Raw genomic sequence first — 24,540 nt, 5'->3', positions numbered from 1 at the left:
AGGGGATTGCCAGCCCATCCACGTCTAGCCTAGAGGGCCCCCTCATGTAAAGGAGGCTTCCCTGCCTCTGACATTCATTAGCCCTTCATGCATGGGCAAGTCCCTGCCTGCTCTGAGCATTGCTAGAGTGCCCAGGGTCTGTGGGCTGCTGGTTGGGAAGACCGCTGCCCAGCCCTGAGGCCCAGCCTGACCCCTATGGCAGGGTCTTTCTCCTCCTTGGCCATTTCCATAGGAACACGATTACTGTCCAGGAAACAAACTGGTTCTTCCCTCCCTGGATTCCCAGATCTTCAGAGCTCAAAACAACCTTGGAGATGGACTCATCTGGTTGTTTTATAGCTAGGGAAACCGAGGCCCATCCTCAGCAGGTTCCCTCCCTCCTCCCCAACTCCCACTGGCTGCACAAATAAAGGTGACCTTTCCTTCATCCTGCAAGTGCCTGACAGTCTGGAACCCAGGAAGCACCGTGCCACAGGGACAGTTCAGAGAAGAAGCCCGTGTGCCCATTAGGCCAGAAAACACAATTGGGGGGGCTGGGGGCCAGGCCCCGGGGGCTTCTGGGAAGAGCTGGGCTCGCAGAGGATGTCTCAGGTACACGGTGTACCTGTCACCGACTGACTACCTCGGGCTAACAGGCTCACATTGACTAACAGACCCTTGGGCTGCCCAGGTCTGGCTCCTGGTTCCCTCACAGTGTCCCCATCCACCCCGTCTGCTTCCTTGCAGCCTTTTGTGTGGTGGTCATCCTTGGCATGGACAGTAGGCTGAGGGCAAGTAAGGATGGCCATGTATCTGCAGCCCCAGGAGGCTGAGGGTGGACACAGCTCCTGTCCACCCACTGTGCACTGCCAGGGATCTCTGGCAAAGGCTTGGACCACCCACAAAGGGGCCCCGGGGAAAGTATCTGTGCGGGGGTCCAATCTAGAGACCGCGTGGAGTTCGATGCCTAGAGAGGGAACAGTGGCCTGGCCTGGAGCCTGGCTGCCCGGCAGGGTGGCAGAGTCGGGGGCTCCTGCCCCATCGCCTCCCCCATTCCATCCCTGCCCCCTCCCAGCCACTTACTGCTGCTCAGCTTTGGCCCGGTCGCTGAGGAAGAAGAGGGCAGTGGCGAGAAAGAACATTCCCCCCAGGACCACCACGAAGGGGCAGAGCATGAGAGCATAGCCCAGGCTGAGGAACTCCCAGAGCGGGGACTCCCGGGTGCTCTGTCGGATCAGGTCAGAGATCTGCAGAGAGAGGCGGGGGAGGGAGGCTCAGCACCTCCATCCAGCAGCCCGGCCCGGCCCCTCCCCTCCTCCTCAGGCTCCCAAGCATCCCCTTCCCCAGCTCTTGTCCTGCTTGAGGAGCTGGGAATGGGGCTTACCTCCTCATTCCTGCAAGGCTGGGACATATTCAGGCTGCCCTCCCCACACAAAGAGCAGAGGCCTTCTCTGGGACCAAAGTGCCCAAAGTACCTTGAGGCCATTACACACACATGTGCACACACACATGTGCACACACACATGTGCACACACACATGTGTGCACACACACACACACACACACACACACCCCTCCTGCCTCCCTGAGAAGGCCCTGTATGTCTGCCTGCCTGCCTGCCTGCCCTCCTCAGCACTGTCCAGCATCCTGGGTCTCCCACCTCCATGGTCTGGTCCCAGCAGCCACGCCCTCCTGGGCCCCACCCCCTGAGCACTGGCCCCATCTAGGGAAGCTCCCCTCCCACCCCCACTGCAGGTGGAGGCACCTGTCAGGGATGGAGGCCAGGTAGAGGAGCCAGTGCGCAGAGCAGACAGGAGAGCTTTGCACCCATCAGGTGTGCTCAGGTCTGGGCCAGGTCAGGGAGGGAGGCTCCCCGGGATGCGCCCTCAGCCCCAGCCCCTGTGAGCAGTACTCACGAAGCCAACGAGATAGGGGCTGCCCGCATCTCCCAGCAGGTGAGAGGTGAAACTCTGGAGAGCCACGGCGGTCGCTCGGCGAGTGGGGATGACCACGTACTGCAGGGAGGCAGGGAGGCTGGGTCAGCCAGCACCCCTCAGGCTTGAGGGCCTGGCCTTCCCTCCCCCAGCCATCACTGGCCCTCGCCCCACGACGCCTCCCCTCCCCCTCTCTGCTTTCTGAGTGTCTGGCGTAGGGGAGAGGAGGGGAAGGGCATCTTGGCCTCCCTGAGCGGCGCCCCTCCAGTGCCAGACGGCCCTGGCTGAGGCCACGGCATCCCCTTCGATGCAGGCCCTGTGGGCCTGGACGAAGGCAGAGGAAGCCTGGCTCATGCCCCTGAGGACCTTCGAACGGGAAAGGGATGAGGCCCGGATGGACTTTCCCCTTTCCGTGAAAAGCCTTGTGGGGTTCCTGGGGATGGGGCCGGCCAATGACTGACGAGAATATGGACAAGGCTTTCTGGGAGCCTGGGAGCGTGCTAAGTCACGCTGGGCTCTGTGGGAGCAGCCTGCTGCAGAGTGGGTGGTCTGCCCGGGCCAGCAGCCCGCAGTGGGGGCTCCAGGGAGGCAGCTCAGGGAAGCAGAGGGGGGTGAAGAGGCCACGGGCACCTGTGGAGTTGGGAGCCCCCTCCTCACACGGGAGCCCCGAGGACCTCATCTGGGATGCTTGCTCCGGTCAGCCCAAGAGCCCCTTACCCCACCGGCCCCACCCTCCCTGGCCCAGAGTGTCAGGATGGGGGGACCCCAGGGAGGGAGGAGCGGGGGGGATGGACAGGCTGAGTTGATGGAAAAGACGGCCTGGCAGGAAGCTGCCCCCTCCCCAGGAATGCACCAAACCCTGACACTTCCTTCCTCCCATTGTCCCCACTGCCCTCCTCCCTGCCCCCATCCCTAATCTCCCCATCCCTAGAGCCTTCTTCAGCCACACCTACATTCCTCCATGGGCTGAGCCTTTGGGGCCAGCGATGCCAGGGCCCACACTTCCCCCAATTATCTCCCAACCTGGCCGGCCAGCTTGCCCTCCCTCCAACAGAATCTGGCTCAGCAGCAGCAGAAACACACTGTGCCATCCTGTGTCTCCCCCACATGCCAGGGTAGCAGGGGCCGGGCACATTCCTGCCCCCCCCCAGCAGGCCTGCAGCCAGACCCGGCCTCCTAATCCCCAACCCTGAAGGAGGGCTCATGTGTGTGCCTCCTCTGCACAGGCAAAGCCGGTCCTCCTCCCAGGCACTTTCCTCCTTCTCTCAACATGATGCCACAGAGCCCCTAAACTTGGCACCAGGTGCCCGCTCTGGGGCGAAGAAGGAAGACGAGGGGGCTGGGCAGACCTGGCAGAAGGTGGGGTGCCTCGGGACACGGGGGCCAGCTAGTTGGTCCCTCCGACTCCCATGGGTGCTGGCACCCATTGTACCAATGGGCACGGCCCCTCAGGCCAGAGCTGGACTGGACCCCCACACAGACCTAGGCACAGTCGACCATGCCTTCCTCCCCTCCCTCCAGGCCCCAGCTCAGCTGTGACCGGGCCGGCTGACCCTGCCCTGAGCCAGGCAGCCTCTCTGGGACTGAGCGGCTTTGTCTGGGTGGTTGCGACCGCCCCAGCTGGTCCGAGGCCGGTGTCTGTTGCTGACCTCCCTGTAAACAGTCTTTGACTGAGCCGTCAACAACGCAAACGCTCAGCTGGCGCTTCCCCGTCCCCATCCCCCACTGGGCTCTGACAGTCACGGAGACAGTCATGGAGATGATGGAGCTTCGAGGGCATTGAGGGCGCGGGAGCCTGGCCCAGACATGTGATGGGCCTCGTCACACAGGGAGGTCCTCTCTCTGCTCTCGCGGCTCCACGCTCCCCACGAGCCGCCAGCGTCCCTGTCGGTCCCTCTCTCCCTGGCCTCCCCTCCTCCGCACTCTTCCCTCTTCAATCTAGTCTGCACACGGCCAAACCAACTTTCCTCCAGAAAACTGAGCTTTCACTTCTCCCATGGCTCCCATAGCCAGGCCCACTGGTGACAGAGGCAGGGTCCTGGCCAGCCTTGGGGCACTCACCATCAGGATGTCTGCTGTGATGGCCCAGTTGGAGAAAAGCAGGGTCTCACCAATGAAGATGCAAATCTAGGAGAGCAAGACGAGAGAGAGATGGAGACGGTCGTTAGCCTGCCTGCTGGTGGGGAGCTGACCCCTCTGCCTGTCGAAAGGTCACGACAGGCCCTGAGCAGTCCCACGAGCTTTGGGAGACCAGACTCTCGGCTGCTCAGGCCGGCAGGGCCGGTCACGAGGACTGGGGACATGCGTGCACATGCGTGTTGGCCGATGTGAGAGAGAGCTGGCCCTCTGCTGGAGCTGGGTCATTGTGGCCGGGTGGCTCCCCTCCTGCAGGGCGGTCTAGGCTGCTGGGGTCTCAGGGCTGGTGGCTGGCTTGGGCCAGTCCCAGCCTAGGCCACTGTAGTCCTTCCCTTCCGGGCCGGACATCGTGTGGCCGAGGTCACGTGGTGTATCAGCTCTTCTCCTGCTGGTCTTATCACCTCCTTGCCCACCTCAGCCCTTTTCTGATAAGCATGGCTGCTCTCAGGAACTCTGGGAGAGGTCAAAGGCATCCCAAAGCTGCCCAAGCCTGCAGACTCAGCCTGCCCCCACAGCCCACGCGGACTGGCCAAACACCCCCCACAGCTCCCACCAAGGGCCCTGGGAAGAAGGCAGGGCAGCGACATTACCCCTATTTACAGGAGGCTCAGAGAGGGGAAGAAAGCAGCTGACATCATGCCCAGGCAGTGGCCCCACTGCCAGTGGGACCCAACCTCCTGATGCCCAGGCTGGGTCTCTGCATAAGGAGAGAGAACAGGACCCAGCCTTGACCTTCTTGGAGACCTGGCCCTGGCCTGGGCACCCAGACAGTGTCATTTGGCTCATTCCACACCTCAAGCCACTGACTGATGGGTCCAGAGGATGAAGAGTGGACGTGTCTCCACCTGCCCTCAGGAATGTGTTGATTAGAGGGAGTGGCCACTGTGCAGGGCAGGGCTGCAATGGGAGGCATCTAGCCAAGGACTGCTTCTGACCCCCCACCCAGTTAGGCCAAGCCAAAAGTCAAAGGGCACTGCCTGGTGTTTGCCCCAACAATGGTGATCATCTGCTCCTACTCTAAGAGGTTTTACCTGCTGCCACAGCACCAGTGAGGATGGAAGTGTGGGGGCATGATGAGGAACCCAATGAGACTGGCCAAATCTGCCTTTGGCAGAGTTAGGTGGGAAGGAAGAGAGGGAGGAAGCAGGGAAGGGGATGGGAGGGAGAGAGGAAAGAAAGGAAGGAAGGAAGGAAAGAAGGGAGGGAGGAAGGAGATCTGGGAGGGGAGTATCTCTGGTGACTGAGGTCCCGGGAAGGTCATGGGGGTACTAAAGATGCTCTCGTAGAAAGACACTGGAAATGGAGGGGGAAGAAGGAAGATGCTTGAGACCATAAAACCTGCGGCTGTGGAGAAGGGTAGGTGGGTCAGCATCACATCGGCAGAGGAAGCCCCTCCTCACGAATTCTCAGGAGGAAGTACAGGGGGCGAGAGGAACAACAGCCACTTTCTCTGGTCGTGGGGTCCACAGCCCACAGTGTGAGAGGAGGTGAACCTGAAATCTCACAGCAAAGCGGAAGACAGGCTCTCCCAGGCATCCTGGAAGCGTTGAAGCCACGTGCGGGATGAGAATGGCGCCCAGGAAGGGTGTGCCTCGTTCAAGGATGGCAGAGCCCTGGTCATGCCCAAATGTTGCTGTGGACACGCTGTAGGCGCCCCCAGCCAAGCGTCCACCCTGGGAGGAGGGGCCCAGTACACAGTGCCTCATGTCCGGTGGGTGTGAAAGACTGAGTGAATTGACCAGGACACAGTGGTCCTAGGCGTGCCCATGGTTTGGACAAGGATTTTGATTCCTCCTGCCCACCCTAAAGCTATGCCTTCATCTCTCAGGGGGCAGAGGGGCCCCTCATGACTCTTGCTGCTCTGAACTTAATTCTGACCAATAAAGTCCTGGCAGGTGCCTCAGCAGGGGCAGAAGCCTTGAGGGTCACCAGAGGTGAAGGAACAAACCCAGAGGCCAAGCACAGGCAGACAAGGACTTCAGGACATCAGGAAAGCAGAGTGTCACCATTTCAGAGAAAAGAAGTCAGACTCCATTCTACCTGAGATGAGTGGTGAACCTCCGACTATACAATTGTGAATAGTTTCAGTAAGGAAGAGTCTCAAGACTCCATGTGGCTGCAAAGGGGGCTCTCTAGTGAGCTCAGACTTGTACATGATGTGTACAAAAGATGAAAGGAAGGGAGTGAGCCAAAGACCTTTTGTAAAAATTCCAGTCAGAACAGGGTCAGGAAGCCAACACCCAGCATGACCTTGAAAAGCTGAGTTTGGGGCCAGGAGGAGCTTGGGAAGGTGGCCTCAGGAGAGCAGAGACAGGAAGCAGGATGACCCAACTCTGCTTCCATCGCCTGCATCAGGTGGGAGGAGAGAGGACAAACTTCCCAGAGAGAAAGCGGGCCCAAGCCTGGTGAGGACCGACTGATTTGCTCTAAATTTGTTGGGGTCTCCAGGCCAAGACAGGTGACTTCCCAGAACTCTGAAACACCCTGAAGCCATGCCCGGAGGAAGGAGCTCTTGCCACAAGATTTGAGGCTTGGGAGGGACCTTGGAGGTTACTGAGATAGTCCAACCCCCTCAGTATAAAGAGGGCAAGTGACATGGGGGAGTAGGCAAAAGGTCAAGTGGAGGGGGAGGTCTAATTAGTCACCCACCCAGACTTTTTCTGTCTTGATGATGGAATGTAAAGGGCCCTCTCTACCTGGCCCTGTCAGACCACCTCAGGGAGACTGCGTGGCCAGCAAGCATCTGTCCTTATCAAGGACAGATATGGGAACGACATCCAGGAGAAACGTCATAACTCAATAGGGATTCCTGTCAAGTATCGTACTGGAGTTCCAACGATTGACTTCACAAGCCCAAGATGAAGGAGGCAGGTAGGACTGAGCAGCACTGTATCTGAAAAAGACCTGGGGTTCTGAAGGAACTGCCAGCTCACCATGCTGCTTCAGCCACGTGATGTGGTCCCCGTAAAAGCTAAAGAGGCCTTGGCCTGGGCTGAGCAAAGAGGGGCAGAGTCCCCAGGAAGAGGGAGACATCCTTTCCTGTGCTTACATCACACTACGCTGGGAGGTGGCGGTCAGCTCTGGCTGCCATATTTGAGGAAGGGTGATGTTATGTTGGGGGGTGTCCGGAGGAGAGAAGAGGATGGGGAAGGGTCTTCAGTTCATGGACTGGGGATGTTTGAAGACTTAGAGACATGGTCCAACACTCAATCACCAAGCACCTAAGCGCCAGGCGCTGTCCAAGGTGCTGGGATAAAAAGAAAAAGGAAGAAATGAAATGAAAGGAAGGGAGGGAGGGAGGAAAGAAGAAAAGAAGGAAGAAAGGAAGGAAGAGAGAGAAGGAAAGAAATCAGCCCTGTTCTCATGGAGCTTACAATCCATCGGGGAGACAACACGGCCATGTGTGTAAATGTAAATGTACATACACATATAACACATGCAGGGACAGAATGCAAATATAAGGCAGTTGAGTGGGAGGCCAGTGAGGGGGGAGGTAAGCCTTAGCTATCTGGCCAATCAGGCCACAGCACTCAAGCTGAATTTGAAAGGAAGTGAGATGAAAGGGACGAGGGCATGCATTCCAGGCATCAGGGAATGCCCAGTGCAAAGGTGTGGCAATAAGAGAGGGATTGCCATGCGTGAGAAACAGAAGGGAGGCCAGTTTGGCTAGCCCATGGACTGCAGGGAGGGGATCCATGCGCAATTAGGGACCAGGTTGTGAAGGGCTTAAAATAGGAAGACACGGGCATGGCCTGGCCACCTCAGTGCTTCAGGAAGGCCTTTGGCAGGCACGTGAAGGGTGGATGGGAGTAGGAAGAGACACGTTACAGGCCACTGGGATGGTCTGGGTATGAGATGGCAAAGGCCTGAATGTGATTGGCTGTGAGAGAGGCTGGGGCCAGGGACACTCGGGAAGCTCCCAGCTGGCTAACATACCTGTAGCCTGGAAGATGGTCTGGAAGGCAGGAAGGCTTGGGCGGGGGGGGGGGGGGGGGGAGAGGGGACTCTGCTTGGGTCATGGTGAATCTGAGATGTGGACAGGGAGTGATGCAGGAGGCAGAGGACGTGGCCTCTTTCGGTCTGGGGGTCATCTGCAGAGATCCCTGCTGATGATGAGACCCTGAGAAGCTGGTGAGGCCACCACATGAGAGAGAACTGTGTCTGGGACGGCCTTGGGGGCACCTCTGTTGGTGATGCCCCACAAGCCGAGAGGGCCCAGAGAAAGCTCCATCACCCCCAAGAAGCCCCCAGAGCAGAGAGAGCATGGGGGGTGGGGAGAAGCAGGTCTGAGGAAATGCCCTCTGGACAGTAAGGAGGAGATGGGTGGAAGGAGGGTCTGTGAGAGATTTGTGCTCCAGGAGGAGTCTGCAAGTCAGCAGACTTTGTGAAATGCCTACTATGCACGGGCCGCTGTGCTGAGGCAAGAAAGGCAGAAGCCTCCCTGCCCGCAAGGAGCTCCCAGCCACAGGCAGACAGCTTTAGCCAGCATGATTTAGAGGTGATCAGAGGGAAAGCGCTGATGTCAAGGGAGTGGGGGGGGGAGGTTTTTTGCAGAGGGGGAGATTTTAGCTGGGACCTGAGGAAGGCCAGGAAAGCCAGGAGGTGGAGGTGAGGAGGGAGAGATCCCAGGCAGGGGGCACAGCCAGAGAAAATATACAGAGTCTAGAGATGGAGGGTCTTGTTTGTGGAACAACCAGGAGGCCAAGGTCACTGGGTCACTGCATATGTGGGAAGGGTGCAAGGTATAAGTGGACTGAAAAGGTTAGGGGTTATGAAGGACTCTAAAAGCTAAAAGTGATTTTATATTTGATCCTGCAGATGATAGGGAACCCCTGTGTTTAATAAGTAGAGAGACACTGTCAGACCCACACCAGGAAAATCCCTTTGGTGGCTGAACGGAGGGTAGATGGGAGTGGGGGGAGACTTGGGGCAGGCAGCAACCCCCACCCCCGGCAGCTACTGCCATAGACTGGGCATGAAGTGTTGAGGGTTTGCACTATGGTGGGGGCAGCATCAGAGGAAGGGGCAGTGTATAAGAGAGATGCTATTAAGACTTGGCAGGATCCGGGAGGACCCTGGTGCCCTTGATAGTGAGGAAGGATTGGGAGTGGAAGAAGAGAATTAGCGCAGGTTTGGACACGTTGAGATGTCAGAAAGGCAGAGGTAATACCAGAGGTCAAGAGGAGAGACTGAGGCAGGCTAGAGAGATTGGGAAACCCATGGGAGACGATGACAGCACTGAGAGAAACAGGACAGAGGGAGAAGAGAAGGGGGCCTGGGGGACATAGCCCCAGACCGAGAAGGGGCAGTCACACAGCTCGGAGGACAACCAGGATCGCCAGGCAGCTGGTGGCACAGGCCTGGAATACCTGAGTTCAAGTGCAACCTCAGACACTTACTAGCTGTGGGACTCTGGGCACATCACTTCTGTTTGCCTCAGTTTCCTTATCTATAAAATGGGGATAAAGTAGGGCCTACCTCCCAGGGTGGATCAAAGGAGATAATAATTACAAAGCGCTCAGCACATGCCTGGTACATAGTAGGCACTGTAGAAATGTTAGTTACTAGTAGTAGTAGTGGTAGAATCATGGAAACCTAGGGGAGAAGAGAGTGATGGACAGCGTTAATGACTGCAGAGAGGCCAAGACGGATGGACACCGAGAAAAGGCCATTTGGTTTGGGCATCAGGAGGTCGCCGGTCATTCTGGAGGGCAGTGGCTTGGGTTCAATCTTGGGTTTGGAAGCCAGGTGGCAGAGGGCACCTGCCGGAGAAGGGGGTTAGGATGAGGCCAAAGGCTCACGTCAAGAGGTTTGCGTGGCAAGGGCGAGGGCCTGGGGAAAGACGGTGCAATGAGCCAAGCGCCCTCGCTCCCTGAGGATGAGCTCCGGCCCCCTCCACCAGCCATCACTAGCCTGCTGCATCCGGCAAGGCGACCAGCTTCTGGTTATTCCCTGTGTGAGTGCTCCCTCCCCGATGGCCCTGGGCCCCCAAGAGCCGCAGCGCGCCTCCCCCCTCTCCTCGGGCCTGGGCACCAGGGAGCTCCCAAGGCAGAATCAGACCTCTCTCCAGGGCCAGAGAGAGTTCGCTGTCCATGGTGCTGAGCACACTCGGCCCAGGTGTGCATACCTTCCCCCACCCCCTGCCCTGCAGGCACTTACGTAGGCGCCCAGGATGCTGGTCTTGGCTGCCACGAAGATGAGGCAGATGAAGATGGCCGACCCCAGCATGCCCACCGCGCACACCAGGGGGTCTGCCCGCTGCGTCTTCAGGCGGCACCATTTGGTGGCTCCAGCCCCTGTGATCACCCCCAGGAAACCGGTGAAGCACGTGATGGCACCGAAGATGAGGCTGAGGAAACAGAGGATGTCCTGAGGCCCGGCAGAGCAGAGCGAGTGGGGATTGGGGCCAGGGGCAGGGACGGTCCTCAGGACTCACCTGTCCCGGGTCTCGCAGGGCTGGTTACTGCAGGTCTCTGTGGTCTTTTGCACAACCTGGGCCCGGTGTAAGTACAGGGGGATCCACATGCCCAGGGCTCCGGTGGCAAAGGAGACGGCAGAGGTGGCCAGCGAGGAGAAGACATAGCTGCGACTGGACAGGGTGGGGAGAGGTCGCCACTTGGCATTCTATCCCCACACAGAGCGGGGCCTGCCCCCGGGGTCAGGACAGCGGAGCCGGCCTGATGAGCTGACAGCAGCGAGCATGTCTACACTGGCGTCCCCTTCAGATTCAGAGCTCTTTTTAGATCTGCCCACCCTCTCTGGGGGTGATCGGGGTTCAGTGACTTGCCCAGGCTTAAGTGTCTGAGGCTGCATTTGAACCCAGGTTCTCCTGACCCTCCATCTTCCCTTCTCAAAGAAGTCTCCCTGCCTAACCCTGACGGCCGAGGCACGGAGAGGGAAGGCTTGAGGTCACTCGAGATCAGGTGGGCGTCCCTGGGGGATTTGGACAAGCTCTAGACAGGAGGGTCCGCACCTTTGGGTCGAGGTGGGGTCAGTGTAGCCAAAGGCACATCTGTTAGCAGGAGGCCTCAGGGTCCAGACACATGGTGGGGGCAGGGGGGACCAGAGGCACAGGGGAGAGAAGGCTAGCACTGGCAGGCAGTGAGGGGCAGGTGGGGTCCCGTTCCCCAAGCAGAGCTCCCCCTTTTTAAGGAAGTGAAGCTTCTTTGGCTAAATGGGGTTCCGAGGCTGCCACCTGGGTGGCTCCCACCCTACCTGGGGAGAAGGGACACAGGGGTGGGGACAAACCATTTTCCCTTCTCTAAGGCCATAAAGGATGAAGGGGGCAGTGATGGGTCTGGCTAGGAGGGGCCGGAATCAAGTGCACCCCCGCAGGCAGCTCTCCGGGGGGACTATGTGCGTCTCTGGGCCACACGGAGGCCCCGGTGGCAGTGCCCACCATGGGAAGGGGGGCATGAGGATGCAGCCGTCTTACTTCCGGATCAGCGCTCTCATGTCCCGGAGCCAGGAGGTGTGGGCCTTCAGCTGCCCCCCGAGCTGCTCCACGTGCCCTCTCCTTGCAGCCGGGACGAAGAGGAGGATGAGTGTCCCGGTGATCATCCCCATGACAGGAGACACCTGTGGTGGGGGGACATGAGGGGCATGATGAGCAGAAATTTCCAGGGAGGCACCAGGGTTCCCTTCCTTCATGCATCCTCACACCCGTCTTAGGAGAGATGCCAGCTGCCCAGCGGCTGCTGGGAGACCGGGCCAGGGCCCGGGTTTGGACTCTGAGGGCTCCCCCCCCCAGCGTGTGTATGTTGGGTGGGAAGGGGGCAAAGGGGCCAGTCAACGTCCTGGGAGGTTAGAATTGCAGGAAGGCCAGTGTCCCAGGCCCCCTCAGAGCGGAAACTGCAAACAAAGTGCTGTTTCCTCAAAGCAGGAAGCCCCCTGAGCTCCAGAGTTTCTTGACAGCAGTGAGGGCCTGGCTGATTGAGTGTGGCCAGGCCAGCCAGCTCCTGGGTGTGGGGAGGGAGCCCTGAGAGAAGAAAGAAGGGAGCGGGAAGGGGGAGTAGCCATGGAGAGAGTCAGAGGCCCCCTCCCTCCTCAAGCTCCCTGGACCCTTTGTGCAGACAGCCTCGATCTTGGCTTTTCAGTGCACATGTGGGAATCCTGTCCACTCGAAGGAGCATGAACGTAGACTTGGAAGGCCCTGAAAGGCCATCGGGCCCACGTCTACCTCATTTTACAGATCAGGAAAGTGAGGCCCAGCAGAGCACACAGTAAGACCACTAGGATGTGACAAAGTCAGGATTCACACCCAGGCCCAGTGGGCCAGGCTTTCTCCAGTCAGGAGCCCCACCTTACTTCCCTGGGGTCCTCAGTGGAGCCTCCCCATAATGGAGGATTCCTACACTTCCAAAGACTCATCAGTCCCAGGCCCTTGGAGGACGTGTGGTCCAAGCTGGGCATGACCGTGTGCCCAATGGGGCAGGGTGGGAAAGTCCTCCAGCCTCAGCTTGCAGACCCCCAGTGAGGGGAAGCGGCCTGCTCCACACTGGGACAGCTCGAGTCGCAAGGTTCCTGCCATCCAGCCTCAACGGACCTCTTTGCAACTGACTGATTGATTTCTACCCCTCCCCCACCCCATTGCTCCTGGTTCTGCCCCGGGACCTCCTTCCACACAGCATCCTTTTAAGACCCTGAAGACCCCAGGATTTCTTCCACGTTGATGGTGCTCCTGAATCCTGAGCTGGGGTGAGCCCCGCTGCATCCCTGGCCAGTCCCTCCCCTCCCCAGGGCTGGGTGCCTTACTGGCTCCTGCCCAGCCACACAGGCTTCAGGGAAGCACCTGCTGGCCCAGACTCCCTCCTAGAGTCCAGAGACCTGGGAGTGGCCACAGACCAGGGCCGGGAGCGGGGTCCAGGGAATGGCGTCTACCCACTCAGAGCCCCTCATCCTCTTCTCCCAATTGCAGGGGGGACTCAGAGGGAGAGTCCTGGGCCGGGGTCAGGAGAGCTGCCCCCAGCTAGGCCTTTGGGCCTCAGTTTCCTCATCTGTAAAATGGGCTTTGTAAGTGCTGCATCCCAGAAGTGTCACGAGGATGAACAGGAACAGGTGGGAAGGGTGGATATGGCAACCAGGCCACAAGAGGGGGGAGGGGAGGCCACTTACCCTCAGGGCCCAATGCCAGTCTCCGGCCACCTGCTTCACACTTGACCCAGTGATGTAGCCCAGGCCACTGAAAACGAGACATGGGGTGAGAGGTGGGAGGAGAGAGGTGGGAGACACCAGCTCACCATCAAGACCAAGGCGAGTCCCCCCCCCATCCCCAAAGCTCACAGAAACAGTGACATGAGTGGGACACCCGGGGTGTTGGAAGGAAGGAGAACAGGGGCCTGTTTCAACTCTAAATGTTCAACCCCAAGAGAATGCCAACCAGCCCCTTCTCTATGGAAATCTGTTTCCAAATCGTCCCCTGGAGCCTTTTGGGAGAAAAGGGACAGGCAGCCACTGTCCCCAGGGAGGTGAACAGGTGGCCGTCCCCGGGTCAAGCTCTGTTGGGCCTTCCCCTCCCAAGTAGCCTGTCGTCCTTGGTAAATGAAAAACATGATTTGGTTTGGGGTCACTGTCTGGCGTCTCCCGGACCAACACTCCTGTCCATTCTCAGGACCCCCTCCCCCTATGGTGGAGCAGGGGGCACACAGGGCCTACCTCTCCCTATGGCTGGGATCACACAGGGCCCCCTCCCCCCACAACTGGGATCACACAGAACCCCCTCCCCCCATGGCTGGGGCACACAGGGCCCCCTGCCCCCACGGCTGGGATCACATAGAACCCCCTCCCCCCATGGCTGGGGCACACAGGGCCTGTGTCAGCCAGAGCCCAGCAGGGGAGGGGGCCTTCCTACCTCCCCAGGGGGATGGCAAAGTAGAAAACGGACAGCATGAGTGTGCGCGTGTTCTTGTTGAAGAGGTCGCCGATGATGGTGGGTGCGATGGTGGAGTAGCTGGCTTCTCCAATGCCCACCAAGCCTCTGGACAGGACCAGCAGCCAGAAATACTGTGGGGACAGATGGAGGGGGAAGGACCCTCAGCAGCGCTGTCCGGGGCCCCCAGAAGCCCCAGCTAGAGGCAGGGAATGGCTTTGGGCCGACCCCCAGGATCCTCCCCGGCCTCCCTCACACCCCCCGAGGGAGACAGTGCCCTGAGGCTCACAGAGCAAAGGCACGGCCAGGGAGCCGACCAGAGAAGCTCCCTCCCCACAGCTCTGACTGAGCCTGGCTGCCAGCACAGAGCTGAAGGCCTGAGAACCGAGGCTGGAGAGGAGGGGCTCAGGGCCCGGGGAGCTTCCCGAGTCCTGCCAGGCCTGTTTGCTGCTTCCTCAGGCTCCCAGCCAAGGGAGTGCCAGAGCTGCCCCAGGCTCAGGGGATGGGGGGGGGCGTTGTGGGGAGTCCCCCTCTGGCCAAGCTCTATGAGAGACCCACGAAGCCCTACTATGTGCTGGGCACAGGGCTGACCTTGTGATCCTCACAACCACTTGGCAAGGAAATGCTGCTATTCCCCCTGTTTTACACTTGAGGGAACTGAAGCTGGATTAGAACTCAGGTCTTCGTGACTGGAGGCCTGGCACTCTGTCTGCTGCACTGCCTTGCTGTCTAACTGCTCACCTGCTGGATTAAGACAGGTTGGCCCACTCCATTCCTCAAACAGGGAGAACAATATAACGCCCCCACACTGGCCCTTGCCTAGTGTCCTGTGCCAGCCTAGCCCACATGCCTCCCACGGTCCCAGCCTCGGTCCTGGGGCTTTGAGGTGGCATTCTGGGCACACCTGCTGGCAGGCAGCTCTTAGCCTAATTCATTACATTATCAACAAACTACCAAGCGACCTGTTCACCCTTCAGCTACTGCTCCTGATAATTGACCCAAATCTGCCGGGAGGAAAGAAAGACCTAATTAGGTCTTTGTCCTTGCAATGGAGCAAATACCGGTGGGTTTGATGAGGGAAGCTGGTGAGTGAACAGCAGGCAAGGGAGGGAGGAAGGGAGAGGAGGAGCAGGGAGGGGGAGACAGGGGAGAAAGAAAGAGGAAGAGAGAAGGGAGAGACAGAGACAGAGAGATAGAGAGAGGAGATACAGAGAGAGAGAGAAAGAGAGAGAGGGAGGGGAGAGAGAGACAGACAGAGAGAGGAAAGAGAGAGAGAAAGAAAGAGAGAGGAGAGAGAGAGAGAGAGAGAGAATGTGAGAGTACACCTCGTGCTTCCCAACCCTGGTTCTAATGAGGTTAGGGGCTGACTGATGGCAGAGATCCGTCCTGTGTGGTGCCTAATCTGCCCAAGTATGCACAGACAGGGGCTCAGGTTGGGGTGTCAGGTGATACCAACTAGGGGCTCTTGGTGGGGGCCCTCGTGCAGCCAGCAGCCCAGGAAGGGACCCTCCCCCACACCAGGAAAGGGGGAGGCTGAGCTGCAGGGAGGCCTGGGTGCTGATAGGAGAATCCTCTGGGGCCCGCACAACTTGGGGAGAAGGGCTGCCCCCAGCCCTGGCCCAGGACCTGTCTCAGCTGAAGGCCTGCTGAGGCCTGGGCTCCTCACTGCAGGCATTAGGGGAAGCCCGCACATGCCCTAAGATCCATCAGGATTCTGGGCAGGTACACCCTGGCCGCAGAGCAGGACCCAGCGCCCCTGCCGGCTCCAGGGCCCCGTCCGCCCTCCTCCCCCGCTGCCAGCTTGCCAACGTCCTCCAACGTGACTGCCACACCCCGTCCTCCCTGACTGTCCCACAGGGCCACCTGCCTTGCCCTCCCTCATTGCTCAGTCTGCAAAGACAGGAGGGGCCGGGCATCCTCAGGATACCCCCTGACTCTGCAGGAGGGAGAGAGGCGACAACTTCGCTCAGTTCAGGCTCACTTCAATCTGATTTACGTGCTAATGTCTCTTCAAAAACTAAGGGTGAGCGGGGCAGACCATTCTGCCCCTGCTAGTGAGATCCGTATCACTGGGGGGGTCCACACAGCCTAGAACGCTGGGCCCGTCCAAATCCAGCCTGAAACACTCACTAGCTGTGGGACCCTGGGCAAGCCACATCACCTGTCTGCCTCAGTTTCCTCACCTGCAAAATGGGAGAATAAGAGCTGCTCCCTCTCAGATACCACATGGAAGGGGATTCGCAAACCTTAAAGCCTCACCCTTGTCCCCGGGGCCCCCAGCTCTGTAGGTCCTTCCCTACGAGGAATGAACTTTCTGTGAAGCGTGTCCTGGGAAGTCATTCTCAGTCGCCTCTCAGCCCCCTCATCTCCTCCACCCGGCCTGGGCACCTCCCGGCAAGGGGTCCATCTGGAATACCTGGCAGCCCTGGGCCCTATGCCCAGCCTCGACCACACCATTTGTCCCCTGAAGGTCTCCTCTTGGCCCTGCCCACTGCTCCCTCATCCCCACCCCTAACAGGGTAATGCCTAGCAGGGAATTTCTGTCACTGCTTCAGGACAATTCGATCCCCAGAGTGCGCTAATGCATGCCTTGCCTTTATGCTCAGAGCCAAGGTGGACAGGCAGTCGATGTTGGGGAAGGAATGAAGGAGCCCTTTGGGGTGAGTCCGTGCCGGTGGGGGGCATTAATCCCAGTCTGCTTTGAGACCCCGGCTCCAGGGGCGGCAGTCAGCTTCTATGCGCTGGGCACCGGGCTGGGCTCAGGGCAAGGACCGGACCGGGGGAGGAGGGATTCCAAGAGGGAGGGAGAGAGAGGAGAGCATTCCAAGTAGGAGACAGCCCAGGGTGGAGGGAGAGTCCAGCTTGGGGCCAGCTTGGCCCAGACGCTCCAGTGCATAAAGGGAGTCAGACAGGAAAGGGCCTGCCATGGCCAGCTGAGGAATTTGAGTTTGCCCCAAGGGGAGCCCTAGGATGTTATGGAGCCAGAGAGAAATGTGGGATTTCGGAAAGTCCCTCTGGCAATTGTAGGGGGTGGGGAGAGACTGGAGGTAGAGACCCCCACCCCTCCCCGCTCAGTGACGGGGGGAGAGGCAGCCACCATGTGTGAAAGCAGGGACGGAAGTGACCACAAGGGCGGCAGCCTGAACACAGGAGGGGGCCCCTCAGTTGCCTCAGCCCCCCAAGGCTGCCATCTGCGTCAGTGGCCAGAGCTCCCCCTCAGAGGTCACAGCTCCCTGAAGGACTGACGTCATCGTCACTCTCCCGCCCTCACGGGAAGCCACGTGTGAGTGAAGCGATGTGTAAACTGTCAGGTTTTCTAAAAATGGGAGGCGTTGGGTCTGAACTCTGCCCAGGATGGCATCGAGTGAACCGGAGGAAAGGGGGCAGGGGAGAGGAGGAGCCTGGGGGGACTGAGAGGTGTCTCGGGGAATCAGAAGAGATCTCACAGGGAAGAAAAACTGGCCGGGTGTGGGAGGATGGCCTGGATGATGTCAGGTGATGTGAGGGACGGGTCTTTATTTAATAGAAAAGAGAGATGGGTAGTCTCTAGTGAGCTCCCCATCCTGGGAATTGCTCCAGGAGGAGGAGGAGGGGCAGAAAGAGGAGGAAGAGGGAGGAGGATGAGAGGGCTGACAGGCAGTGTGAGTCCAGTGAGCCCAGAGGTCACAGTGAGCTGGGCGGGGGTGGGGTCTGGTGTGACTGGAATGAAGGGGGGACAGGGAAGGGGGGGGAGCTGACTGTGGAGAGAAAATGGGGGGGCCTTGAATACGACAAATGTCCATCCTAGCCTGCTTTTTCATAGCCTGTCAGGAATACAAGTCCAGAGCTGGGCTCCAAGTGTCACTGATTGGGGGGTGCCCAGCATCCCTCCCGGGCAGGGCCACATCGATTACTGGCCCAGAAGAGCCAGGCTCAGGAGCCGGGGCCGTGCAGGCCTCTGGCCTCACAAAGGGGCTGCTCTGCCCCACCCCAGAAGAGAGGGCTGCATCCAGCTGGGCCCAGGGGAGGAGGGCTGGGTCTGCCAGCTGTGGCGGGTATGGGCAGGACCCCTTGAGGCAGATGGTGGTGGCTCTGGGGCCCTGGCCCGGACCACCCCCTTCCTCCTCTTCTCCCTCCCCCCATCCTCCCTGCTTCTGGTCCATCCTTCCCTCCCCTGCTGGGGCCTCACAAACCATGACCGTCTCCTTGGGCCCAGGCCTTGGCCCAAGCCAGGAGCCGAAACCCTAGGGAGGCCGAGGGCAGGGGGCAAAGGAAGCCGAGAATGAGTGTGGACTACAGCTGGCTGTTTGCGTCCAGAGGAGCCGCAGCCAGGCCTAGCCAGGGCTGCCAGGATCCCATGGCTCAGAAAAATCACAGAACCAGAGACTGGAAGGGGTTGGGTGGGGGGGCGGGGAGGCGGAAACTGAGGGAGAGCAGCCCAGCCTCTGCTAGCACACTTCCCTGACCAGGGACAGCCAGTGACAGGGAGCTCACTACTGCTCTTAAGGCATCTCGGAGGGAAGAGAAAGCACCTGGACCTGATTTACCTCCCAGTAAAATTCCGCCCTGTGGCCCAGGCCAAGTTTTGGCCTCGGGAAGCTCTCAGACCCCCAGCTTTTGTTTCCTTGAGCGCCCTCAAGCTCGTGCTCCTCCTTGTGGGCTGGGAATCCCCCTCTTGGCTCGGCAGGGGAGACCCAGGCAGGGGGGCAACCTCCCCTCTTGGGGCCACCCCCAACCCTCCTGCCTCCTTCTCCTCCAGAGGCCAAGCCCTGCCCTGGGAAGAAGAGGGGGCGGGGGAGGTGGGGAGGGGTCTGAGTTCGAATTCCAGCTCTGGTTCTGACCTGCTGCCAGCTCTGTGAGTGACCCTCAGCTTGTCTCTGGACAAGGGGCCAAATGCATGGCCCCTGGGGCAGAGGCCTGGACTCCAAGCAGGGGCCCCTGACAGGGGGCATGGACAGCCGTGGAGCCCGACAGAACTTCCCCAAAGGCTCCCCCCTCCCCAGGCACGTGCTTATGCACATATACCCACCCAGGCACACACAGGAACACACTCATGTGCACACACCTAGGCAAACACATAAACATACACCCACACTCCCAGGCATGTGCACACACACACACACCCTCCCTGGCGAAGAGAAGGCGGCCCTGTGGAGGAGGGCTGAGCCTTGTTCTTCTGGCCCCAGGAGAGAGCAGGGTCCTCACCCCCATTCCCCTGCAGGCAGCTCGATGTGGGCCCGGGGCTGCATGAGCCCCCTCCCGCCCCAGGCCTCACCTGCTGTGTGATGAAGGAGCTCGAGAAAGTGACTGCCGACCAGAAGAAGATGCCGCAGCTTAGGATGACCTTCCTGTTGAAGCGGTCGCCCAGGTACCCAAAGATGGGGGCTGCCACCATAAAGCTACAGATGAACACTGGAGAGGGAGAGCAGGCAGCATGAGGTGGGGAGAGGGGCCCCCAAGGCAGGCCCCACCAGCTTCTGCCAGGCTTGGGGGAGCCCACCAGGTTGATTTGGGGGGCAGGGACACCTGGAGAGATGGGCCCCCAAGGCAGGCCCCACCAGCTTCCACTGGCTTCCCTTTCTTTCTTAACCTAGCAGAACCTTCCCCAGAGGGCAGAAAGGCCCAAGGGGGCACGTCATGCTGCCCTGATTTGGCTGAAAACGTTCCTGTTAAAAAAGCTCATGTCCAGCCTGCACCAACCCCAGATAGCTCCTCTCAGCACAGGCCAGGAAGCCTGGCAACCCAGATAACGTCTGGCCAAGGACGAGGCCCTGGGAAGCAAACGGGCCCAGGGCGATCACCCCCTTTTTACTGGTGAGCAAATAGAGGCCCAGCGAGGCTCACTGACAGCAAGGACCAGACCCAGGGCTCTCCTGCTCCTGCCTGGCCTCGTGCAGCCGCCGCACAGACTCAGAGGCTGCAGGAGGGACCTCGGGGGGCCTCGTGGTTTTGATGAGGGCCCACCCACCGCTCACCAGAGACCTCTGACCCGCATTTCAGGGAGATCCACCGTCGAGCTCCTGTCTGGGGAGTCTTGTTAAAGCTGTCATGGTCAGGACTTCTGCTACAGTACCCCTTCATGTCCCCAAACCCCCTTGGCACCTGGGCCCACAGCAGACCCATTGCTCAGAGAAGATGGAGGAGGGGGGGGAGGGTTGAGTGACAGGAGCCCCCAAGTGGGCCAGGACCTTCCCACACAAGGAAGCTGGTGGGAAGTGCTGAAGACCTTCTTTTTTCACCCTCTGCAAACCCCGGGATAGGGAAGAAAAGGAGGAGGAGGAGGGGGAGGAAGAGGAGGGGGGAGGAGGGCCAGACCAGCTCATCTGGAACAAAACCGTGGACCAAGAAACCACAAGGGCCGACGTCTGGGAGTTCACAAAAACAATCACCAGGCCCCATTGTCTGGGCTCCAAGTGACTTATTAACCAGGTGAAATGTGAATAGGGCAGGCCCTACCTCAAAGGAGCACGGCCAAAGTCCAGAGCTGTGTGTTCTATCCACTAGGCCTCACTGTCCCCTCCCCCCAGAATGTCCCATATCTGCATTAAGGATGCTTCCCTCTCTGAGCAAGTAAATGCATCTTCCCAAGAGTTGAGGGCACTGGGAGCTGTCCGCCATCCAGGATTACTGAGGGGCCCTGAGAGGTCCCCTTCTTGGTGGGTGTCTGGGCTGGAGCTCAGCCTTTATTGGCAAGGCAAGGCCAGGAGCCTCTTAGTGCCCGTCCTTGGGTGGGCAAGGCCCTGTGGGGAGGAAGGAGAGGATGCGACGGCAGGGGTGGAGACCTGGTACTCCTTGGCCAGGCCCCCTTCAGCCCTGAGGCCGCACAACGCTCCTCTTCCTCCCCTGTCGGGCTGGCCTGGGCCCAGCCAGACACCCAGATGCCCTTTTGAAAGGGTTAGGGACACTCACTCCTTGGAACATGCGGAGCTGACCAGAGATGCCCACAGGGACCCAGGCACCCAGTCAATAGCAGATGGCTGATGGCTGGCAGCAGCCTATCAGAAGAACCCAGCTCACTGGCCTCAGGTGGTCTATGACCCAGAAGTGCAGCCAGGCAGCAAAGCCCCCTCCCAGGCTCGGCTGCCCAGGCCTCCTGTAGAGGATGACTCGGTGTGGATGAGCCCCTGGCCCGAGGAGTAAGGGGGCAGCACCAGCCATAGGCTGGGGGGTGGGGGGCGGAAAGGGCAGAACTCGGCTTTTCCTGGGGATGAGGCCGGAGTTGGCACTGAGCCACAGATCTGGGTGGGTGTCTGCCTTGGGGGAGGGATGGTGGCCGGCAGCAGCAGGCGCTCGGGGAGCCCAGATGACCTGCATGACTGGGCAGAAAGGGTGTCCCGTCCTATCCGTCCCCTCCCTCTCTTGCCTGCCTGAGGTGGTCGGGCCTTTTCCTGCCCCACCTACAGGCAGAGCTGTTTTGGGACAGGGCTGGAGCTTTCTAAAAACAAACAGACCACCACTGAGCATCCTGGGGAAGTCCAGGACAGAAGCCAGCCTCCCCCGGCCTCCCCTTGGCACTCTGGGCCTGGAAGGAGAGGCCTCAATTGAGCAAGGAGGGGGCCAGGTGAAGGCAGTCCAGGAATGGGGGCCAATGCCAGGGGCCTCAGAGGACAAAGCCAAGGGGAACAGCCCCACGGGGGAAGGCCCGGGACTGGGGGTCAGGTCCTGACTGTCACTCACTCAGTGGGGGATTGTGGTCAAGCCATGACCTCAGCCTTCTCATCTCTAAATGAGAAGGCTGGGACCCTCTGTGATCCTGTCAGAGTATGGCATCCTCATACCCTGCCCCCCGCATCCCAGAGCTGCCCGCTTATCTGACATCCTAGGCAAGGATGGACCCCTAGACAAGGGGGCGCTGACCTCTGCTGGGAGCTCCCCAGAAACCTGCTCTGGGTGCGGATGGCTCAGCTGCTTCCAAACTTAATTCAGCCAGCCTCTGAGCAGCAACTATGGCAGGATTTAGGCCATGTGCTATGGGGAGGGAGAGGGGGGGTGCAGGAAGAGAGAGGGAAGGAGGGAGGGAGGGGGAAACAGGGACAAGGAGAAGGAGAGAGACAGGGGGAGGGGGGAGAGAGAGACGAGGGAGGGGGGAGAAAGAGACAGAGATGGGGAGGAAGAGAGAGGGAAGGAGGAAGGGGGGAATGGAGGTGGGGCAGACAGACGAGGGGGAAGAGGGAAGACAGAGAGACACGAACAGTGGCAGAGACAGACATAGGGAGAGATGGGGGAGGGGAGTGCACAGCTGCTCCCGGGGGCTGAGCAGAACAAGCTGGATTCCAGTAGGCGCCTAATAAATGCTTGTTGACTTGTCTCTTCCAGGAGACGTTTGAAGCTGGCTCTCAGGGACCCCCCACCCCCCAGGCTGCTTTTCTCCAGTCCAAACCACCCATAAGCATTTATTGAGCACCTCCTGTGTGCTGGCCCAGGGCTGGGGGCAGCAGGGACTCACCCTCACATACACTTCAGGTGTGTAAAGTGCCTCCTCACCTAGATGGTCTCACCTGCTCCTCACAAACCCCTCCGTGGGAGGGAGGTGCTATCAGCAGTCCCATTTTGCAGCTGAGGGACTTGCTCACAAAGACGAAGCCCTGACCTCTGGGAGCTTCCCTTCCAGACTCGGGTCCTCCAGGTGGGCTCTGCCCTGGGGCCCATCGGCCACCGTGGCCTGAACCACGGAGCCGCCCTGTCTCTGGTCGGGCTCTCCTGTCACGAAAGCTCCTTTGGAGTTGAAACCTGGGCGCAGAGAGGCCCCACCCCTTGCCCCAAATCACAGCACCAAGAGCAGGTCTTTGCACCCCCAAGAGTTCCCCACCCCGGGCATTTTTCACGATCATCTTGTGCTCTGGAAGTTGTTTCTGTGGACCTAGGTTTGGAGCAGAGGAGAGATGTTGACCCATTTCAGAAATGTGGAGACAGAGGCCCAGGCAGCGGAGCAGCGCCCCAGCCCTCCAAGGTACTCCAGGCTGCCTCCTCCCCCACGTTGTTTTCTCAGAACCCTTTCCTGACATCCCAGCCCTGACCCCCTCCCCCAGTTCCCACCCGACCTTCCAGAGGCAGCAGATTTCCCAGCATCACCCAACATCGTTTGCCGCCCAGCGCCCTCCCTGTGCTGGCTTAGCTGGATGCTTAGCTTTCCGGGATATCCTGCCTTTGCACAGGAGGGAAGCCCAGTGAGATCTGGAGGGCAGCCCGCAGGGCTGACCCACAAGGCTGGGGCCCCTTGGGACACGGGGCTCTGCTCCCACCGCCCCTGCTGGGGGGTCCAGCCTGCCGAGGCCGCTGTCCTGGCTGCCCCTTCCTCCAGGCACCCAGGCCCGGCACCAGCTGCCTCCCTCTGACCTGGCCAGGCCTGGGAGCCCTGATCTCCCCTGCCCTGCCCAGTGTGAGTGGAAAGCTTTACACCTCTGCCCATTAAATCAATCTCATGTGCTTGGGCCAAGGCTCCTTAGAGCAGAAAGGACTCTGGAGATGAAGACTCCAACTCCCTTATTTTACAGTAGGGGAAACTGAGGCTCAAAGAAAGGGCAGTAGGGGCTGGGGCTTGGCGTCCTTCAGAAGGATCTGAGTCTGGTGTCCTTGGCAGTTTGGGGTCAGCCACAACCTGAAGCCAGAGGTGGTCCGGGCCCAGGACCTCAGGCTTTGGCCAGAAAGCCCAGCGGGGTCCCTCTGAGGATCCCTGCAAACTGGGGACAGACAGGCCAGACCAGCTGAGGAGGTCTGACCGGAGCTGGGGCACTTCAGCTGAAGTGCCAGACAGAAAGAGACACATGGGCTGGGACAGAGCTGCAAGGCAGGAGCCCAGGGGCAGAGGGCGGGGTTCTCTCAGTACCCCAGCTGATGACATGGGCCAGCCTGCCGGGGTGGGGGCTTTTGAAAGGCAGGAGCTATCAAGGCCTTGCAAAGCCCCCATCCCCATCGGTGCCTGACAGCTGGAAGGAACCCAGGCCCATGCCCCCATTTCGCAGATGAGAGGGTGGGCAGTGTGGGTGCTGCCCGGATCTGGGCTGGACGGGGGAAAAAGTGGTGGCTCTGGGCAGCTTCCATGCCAAGGATTCCCACACTGCTGCCTCCAGGCCCCCAGCCAGGTCTGCAGCTTATCCCCACCTCTCACCCAGGGATATTTTTTAAAAGTCCAGACTCAGTCCACCAGAAACCACATGGCCATTTAGGAAAGGTCTGGCCACCTCCCGGCCCCCATGCCTTCAGCTTGGTTTCCTTATGGGCAGATGCAGATACATATGGCCTGGACCTCAGCCCCTCCTGCCACCCCAGGGAAGGAGCCGGGCCAAAAGAACGGGGCAAAAACAGGCTCAGCCCCAAGATGGGGGAGCCATCACCTCCCTCGACGTTCACAACCACACAGTACAACCACGAAGACATCCTTCCTCCTCCTCCTTTCCAACATTGCCCCCCCATGGGCTGCCAGCCGTCTGAGGACCCCCCTCTACTTTCCTGGAAAGGGGGTGTGCCACCGCTCTCCTGCCACTGCCCTCACCTCCCAGAAGGCTAGCTCTCTGAGGGCGGGGGCTGCCTCCTCTTTTTCTTTTTTCAGCAAGCATTTCTTTTTCAATTCGATAAACATTTATGAAGCACCTGTTTAATACCAGGCAATGGGCTTGATGTCACAACCCTGGGAGGCTGTGCTGCT

The 24,540-nt window shown here is 59.7% G+C and overlaps 1 protein-coding gene across 1 annotated transcript in view; it reads right to left on the bottom strand.

The window, feature by feature from the left end:
• The window catches only part of SPNS2 (sphingolipid transporter 2), a 52,979-nt gene that overhangs the window by 6,992 nt on the left and 21,447 nt on the right, over nucleotides 1-24,540 (bottom strand). The window contains exons 3-11 of the mRNA XM_027848811.1: nucleotides 19,171-19,307; nucleotides 13,899-14,050; nucleotides 13,163-13,229; nucleotides 11,484-11,626; nucleotides 10,485-10,637; nucleotides 10,208-10,397; nucleotides 3,974-4,039; nucleotides 1,895-1,993; nucleotides 1,063-1,226 (exon numbers count right to left, since the gene is read on the bottom strand). Coding sequence (XP_027704612.1) covers nucleotides 1,063-1,226; nucleotides 1,895-1,993; nucleotides 3,974-4,039; nucleotides 10,208-10,397; nucleotides 10,485-10,637; nucleotides 11,484-11,626; nucleotides 13,163-13,229; nucleotides 13,899-14,050; nucleotides 19,171-19,307 — 1,171 coding nt within the window. The remainder of the gene's footprint in view (nucleotides 1-1,062; nucleotides 1,227-1,894; nucleotides 1,994-3,973; nucleotides 4,040-10,207; nucleotides 10,398-10,484; nucleotides 10,638-11,483; nucleotides 11,627-13,162; nucleotides 13,230-13,898; nucleotides 14,051-19,170; nucleotides 19,308-24,540) is intronic.

This window comes from Vombatus ursinus, unplaced genomic scaffold (genome assembly GCF_900497805.2).
Source record: "Vombatus ursinus unplaced genomic scaffold, bare-nosed wombat genome assembly UNPS02006874.1, whole genome shotgun sequence".
NCBI classification, from domain to species: domain Eukaryota; kingdom Metazoa; phylum Chordata; class Mammalia; order Diprotodontia; family Vombatidae; genus Vombatus; species Vombatus ursinus.
The sequence above is the reverse complement of the archived record's forward strand: the minus strand, read 5'-3'. Positions and strand labels throughout refer to the sequence as shown.